Source organism: Terrapene carolina, unplaced genomic scaffold, assembly GCF_002925995.2.
Source record: "Terrapene carolina triunguis isolate 2854851 unplaced genomic scaffold, T_m_triunguis-2.0 Scaffold30388, whole genome shotgun sequence".
NCBI classification, from domain to species: Eukaryota; Metazoa; Chordata; order Testudines; family Emydidae; genus Terrapene; species Terrapene triunguis.
Window position 1 is genome coordinate 1 of NW_020694739.1, and position 5,855 is coordinate 5,855.

Here is a 5,855-nt window from a genome sequence, read left to right on the forward strand (position 1 = left end):
GCTCCTGGGCGGGACGGAACAGTTGTTACAAGGCCAAAGCCTGCCTGTTTGCATCCCGGGAGGGTGGACTTAAGCCCAAGGGACCAAGTGTCCACTCTGCAAAGAGGGTGCTCTGCTCATGCTCCCAAGGATTCCTATTTGGGTGGAAGGGTGTGTTTGGGAGTGTTTCCAGATGCTGAGGTCATCCAAACATTGTGCTTGTCTAAGCAAAGCTTGAGCATCAGCAATAAATGGCCTTTGTCTCATTTCCTTATTTTAAAGAAACTGCGTATTCGACAATAAGGATTCAAATGCACTCCGGCTCCTGCTGTTGCAACACAAGAGAACCCGAAGTATCCAGTCTGGTGTTGGCTCTTATGGAGCAGCTGTGCCCTTGCCTGCTACAGCCAATATCCTTAGCAACACCTTGGTGATTCGTGATGGAAGGGTGTGATATCTGTTGGTGGGCAGGATAGCTTTTAAGTAAGTAGATTTAATGCAGGCTAGATGGCCTGGGAGACTGACGTGCCCAGTCTACCCCAGACCAGACACCCGTGGCAATGAGTGATCTCTTACGCAGCGCTCGCTAATGGAGTCTGCACGTGGAATATGCAGATTGTTCTTCCCCCAGGAGTTGGGGGCACGGGGTGCAATGGTAAAGAAGCAAGCACGATCTTTTTATTCTGGAATTGTACAGCGCCTAGCACAATGGGTCCTGGTCTTTGACTGGGACTCCTAAGAGCGCTGGGCCTACAAATGCATAATATGCTGAATTTAATACCAACATGAAAGGAAGCAGAACAGCTGCTGACCGGTTGTCCTTCCCCTGCCTCTTCTGTTACAGGTCAAGATTCATGTGAGCACTTCTCATCTGACTGTTACCCCAATATGGCTGGTGAGTAAACAAGCAGCATGTTGACAGCATGATCTGATTGAGCGAGGGGCTGGGAACAGGAGGCAGAGCGTCTATCCCTGACTTGCTATGAGCCTGGGAGAGTCGGTTTTACTCTGGTGCGGTTTCCCCATTCTATGGACTAGGGATAACATACCCAGCTCTAGAAAGTGCTTTGCTCTCATAGCTGAGAAGGGACATAAGCGAACCACTAACCACTCCTCATCTATTTCAACTCTCACACACCTTGTAGGATTCTAAATGAACCGTATCGGCTCAGAGCAGGGACTTGGCCACTGCTGCGGACAGCCTCAGTGGAGATCTCAGCTCAATGTGCAGCTGCAGTCTAACCCCCCCACGTTCCCCCCAACCTAGCAAGTAAGATGGAATGGGACGGAGAATACAGAAACCTATCAATAGTGACAGATGTAAATCAACTGTGTGGTCCTCTCTGGAATACTCTCGTGCAGTACGGCCATCCTGTCTCTAGGAGGACGATGGGAGTTAGCGAGGCTTCCAAGAAGGGCAGCAAGAATGATCAAGGCCATGAGAATTTTCCCTAGGAGAAAAGATGGGATTGTTTACCTTAGAAAGGAGACCAGTAAGAGGGGAAGTGTAGTAGAGGCTCTGGGGCGGGGGGGGCAACCACTGCCTCAGTTTCCCCTCTCAGATGGGGATCCACAGTGCATTTAGTTCACCCAGGTGACCTAACCCTCCAGCTGAGTCGGGGGGGGGGGCAACCACTGCCTCAGTTTCCCCTCTCAGATGGGGATCCACAGTGCATTTAGTTCACCCAGGTGACCTAACCCTCCAGCTGAGTCAGGAGAGTCCCACCTCCTGGAGTTGGGGTCAGAACCAAACCCCAAATCTTCCACCCCTTCCTCTCAGCACCTGTCCTGTTCCAGAACAATAGCCTTTCTCCTAGCTCCAGTCAGGCACCGTCAAAGGATCCTGAGTTACCACAATTCATGACGACAAATTCTGGCCGGGATATTGTGAGGTGATGAGTCATCCCTGAACTAGAGCCTGGCTAAACCACACGTGGGGATGTGTCACTCCTTTGCTAGGCTCCAGCCAATCCAGGAGCCAGGAGCTGATCTGGTGAATCTCAGGGCAGGTATATAAACCGCTCGGGGTGACACAGCAGCTCTGTCTGCCCAGCTCACTTCATAGCTTGGAACTGTCCCCTGCCCGACAGTGGGGACAGACTCCACAGGCCTCAGCCTACTCCAGACCTGGGTCCAGCCTGGCTCCCAGCCCTACTCCTGCCCTTGCTCCAATCCTGCTCTTGACTCCTGATTCTGGCTCTGACCGCTACCACACTGACCACTAGGTGTGACCATCCATGTCTTGGTTTCTGACATATTAAACTTCCTGCTTCAGGGCTCGAGCTGATCTCTAACTATAACAGTGGGGGGCACTGCAGGATTCTTACATCTTCCCCTAAAGCATCTGCTGTTGGCCACTGCAGGAGACAGAGACCTCAGTCTAATCCAGTTTGGCAGTTCCCATGTAAACCTGACCTAACTCCTAATTTAGAGCAGCCGGGGATTTGGGGTGATGAGAGCTGAAGTAAGCGGTAAGGAGGCAGATTTTGCACTTCATCCCCCGGTACTCTACTAACTCTCGTAGCCTTGGAAAGGCTGCCCCATCTGGGCCGGGGTGGAGCAGCTGCCATCCCACAGAGCAGTGAGTGAAGGGGGAAGCTTTGTCCAAGGGCACCCGTGCAAACGTTAGTCTGTCAGCCAACCTCAAGAGTCTGTGCTGTGCAGAGAACCTCAGTACTTACAGCTCACCGGGGTCCCATATGCAGTAAACTACCTGGAGCTTGGATCTCCCACTGCAGGAAGAAGAGCAGAGAGATCCAAGCTAGGACCCTATCCGGAGGCTTCAGAGAGTCTGGGTATTTTAGACCTGATGCCCAGTGGCTCCAGTTAAAACCTCCTTGAAAGCCAGGATTTTTTTTTAATTGGCTTTTGATTACAGCCCAGCCACTCAGATCCTAATCTCCCTGTGCCCCTCCGTGCCTGGAGCTGTACGGAAAGGCCTCTCTCTCGAGACGCTGTTGGACTAGACCTGTCTGCTCCACCTTAGCACTAGACCTGTCTGCCCAGGTCCTGGGGCAGGGCTGACATTTGGTCTCTGCGACTCAGCTCCCAGATGGCCCCATGATAAGAAAGCAGGAGGTTCAATGTCCGGAGATGCTCCTTGTGGTGCACGGGGAGGGGCTGTGAATATGCCCAGGAGGTATTTCAGCCTTCAGTGAATCTGACTCTGATCTCTTAAACGCCACAGGCTGGGTCAGGCGGCTCCTGCAGAAACCCAAGCGAAGCTCCAGCTCCGCAGGAAGCAGCTTGAACACCAAACAGTCGCCCTCCTCCTCTTCCTCCTCCTCGGTGACAACCGCCAGCTCTTCCACCAGCAGTTCGGTGGCCAGCCTAGGACAACTGTCTCCTGCCTCCCAGGTGAGCATCAGCAGCTCAGGGAGTGCCCGCTGGGCCAAGAGCTATGACGTGTGCATCTGCCACAGCAACGAGGACTTTGAGTTTGTCGAGGAGATGGTCTCCTATCTGGAGAGCCAGACGGAGGGCATCCGCTGCTTCCTGCAGCTGCGGGATGCCATGCCGGGGAGTGCTATCACGACAGAACTGTGCGATGCTGTCCAGAACAGCCACTGCTGGGTCCTGCTAATAACCCCTAGCTTCCTCGAGGATCCCTGGTGCAGGTACCAGATGCATCAGGCGTTGGCAGAGGCGCCGATGGCCAATGGGCGCGCCATCCCCGTGCTGAAGGGCATTGACCGGAGAGACTACCCCCGGGAGCTGAGATGCCTGTATTATATCAATATGACGCGCAAGGAGAATGGCTTCAGGCAGATTAAGGACACGATCCTGCGCTGTAAGTAAACTGTAGGGGGCAGTCGGCCTTATAATGGGCCCGTATAGGGTGTTTGCTCTTCACTCTGCACAGGCTAAGCTAAACAACCTGGAGTGTCCCTTCGATCATACCCTGCGTTTCTATTGCACCTTCTGGGCTTCAGGAGTGACTCTCACCAGCCATGGGGTGGAACACAGCAGCTGTCTGACAGCCCACAGATACTGTACAACCTTCTGGGATGGGAAGTAGAGAATCCTGTGTCCCTCTGAAACTGCAAGAGAAGATCTAAAGAGAAGGGGCTGGGGCCTCTGTATCCCATTGGAGTGGGGTACAGTGTAGGATCTCTCTCTGGGAGGAGAGGTACAAATACATTACAGTGTGACAGCGCTGGAACATCAGTCCAGCTGATATCCCTTATAGTGACCCTGATTTCTGTCCTGTGTCCCTCAGACCTGCAGGAGCTCTGTCGAAGCACCGTGAGCAGAACAGAGTGACTGGAGTCCTGCAGGGGAAAGAAGCACCTCGAGAAAGCAGATCCCGGCCGAAGGGAAATGGAACGAGAATCCACACTGCTGTTTCCAAAGTCTCTGGAGCTGCCTCATTTGATCTCAGTGGAGAGCAGATTCCAGGTGGTCTACAGCCAAGTTCCCCGATGCACAAAGCACCTGTAGAATTACAAATGGGAACCAACTCTCACGAGGGCTTCTGAACGGAAGCATTTCTCTCGTGTCAGGCTGCTCCCCACCATGAACGCTAATACCAGGCACTGCTGAGAGGACAAGCAAAATGTCTAACACCAATGGAGAGTGAGGCTTACGTGTGGCTTCTGGCGCTAAAGACTTGGAAGAAGCGTGAGGCTTGTTCCATGTTGTACTGTACAGTGCAGGGGACTTGGCTAGAATCTGGAGCTTGAGCGTTGGTGACTCCAAGTAATTGAGGGTAAACACAGGTAAATGGAGTTTACCCACTTCTCATTTGGGGAGTAGGGAGTCTAGTTTAGGTTTCTTCCTTTCAGGAAGCTGATAGGCAGCTAAATCTCTAATGACCTTCCAAAAGCCAGTTTGGAGCTGTTACAATACGCACTCTTGCCTATGTTAAATTCCTCCAAGCCCCAAGGAGCATAGGCACCGACTCCATTATATATACTCCACAGCTGTTTGGGTAGCAGCCACTGATCAGTTGGGTGAGGCGCTTGGGGAAGGGCGGAGAGCAGCAGGCAGGTGGGGCCTCAGGGAGGGGCAGAGCAGGGCAGGAAGAGGCAGGGCCTTGGGGCGGGACAGTGGAGCACCCCCTGGGGGAAAAAGAAAACTCAGAGCCTATGTCAAGGAGTATAAACTGACATGAAGTTTCCCCTTTTGGAGCTGTGACACTCCTATGAAGAGGAGCTACACATAGGCTGGTCTTTGGTATTTTGAGTGTAACGTCAGTTTTAGTTTTGATTTTTACAATTGTAATTTAAATGTGTGTACAAATAAATGCAGAAAAGTGTTATTTTTATCAAATCTCCTCTCACGCTGCTTCTTTTTTTTTTTTTAATGGGTGGATCTAATGCTGATGAAAGGGCCTAAGCTGACAGCTCACTGAACTGGTTAGCCACTGCCCAGGTTGTAAGCTGTTTTTCTTGTTCTTCCTCTCTGCTTTCCACCTGCCCCTCCTCCACCCCCCTCCCCCCCCAGCTCAGACCAGGAAAGACTCCGCCTTGGGAGAGGAGTTGGGGATTGTTTAGTCTCTGGCTTTGTCTTGTATAGGAAAAGTGGCTGAGTTTTTAGTTTAGGCTTAGCTAATACTCTAGCTAACCCCAAGCTAAACTTGACCATTTTCCTAGCCTAGATGCAGAATCACATCTCGTAGCATGTTCCTGGTTTTTTCCTGGCTGAGTTGTAGCCTAGGAAAGTCTGAAAATTTGTTAGTCTCTAAGGTGCCACAAGTACTCCTGTTCTTTCTGAAGAGTCCATGTTACTCTGTTAAGATCCAGAGACCAAAAGACTCTGGCACTGGGTGCTTGCTTTTTTTTTTTTTTTTTACAGAACCCACTTTTTAAAAACCTGACTCTTAAAATAATTAACAGATCTTCTTGAAGTTTCATTCTGAACTCCTAAAGTGCTGT

The 5,855-nt window shown here is 51.4% G+C and overlaps 1 protein-coding gene across 1 annotated transcript; it reads left to right on the forward strand.

Annotated features, from left to right (window-relative positions):
• Positions 1-20: 20 nt before the first annotated feature.
• On the forward strand, positions 21-5,223 carry TIRAP (TIR domain containing adaptor protein). The gene is made up of 4 exons (XM_024209649.3): positions 21-462; positions 824-874; positions 3,167-3,769; positions 4,199-5,223. The coding sequence occupies exons 2-4, from the start codon at positions 868-870 to the stop codon at positions 4,240-4,242; spliced, it is 654 nt and encodes a 217-aa protein (XP_024065417.2). The 5' UTR covers positions 21-462; positions 824-867; the 3' UTR covers positions 4,243-5,223.
• Positions 5,224-5,855: the final 632 nt, after the last annotated feature.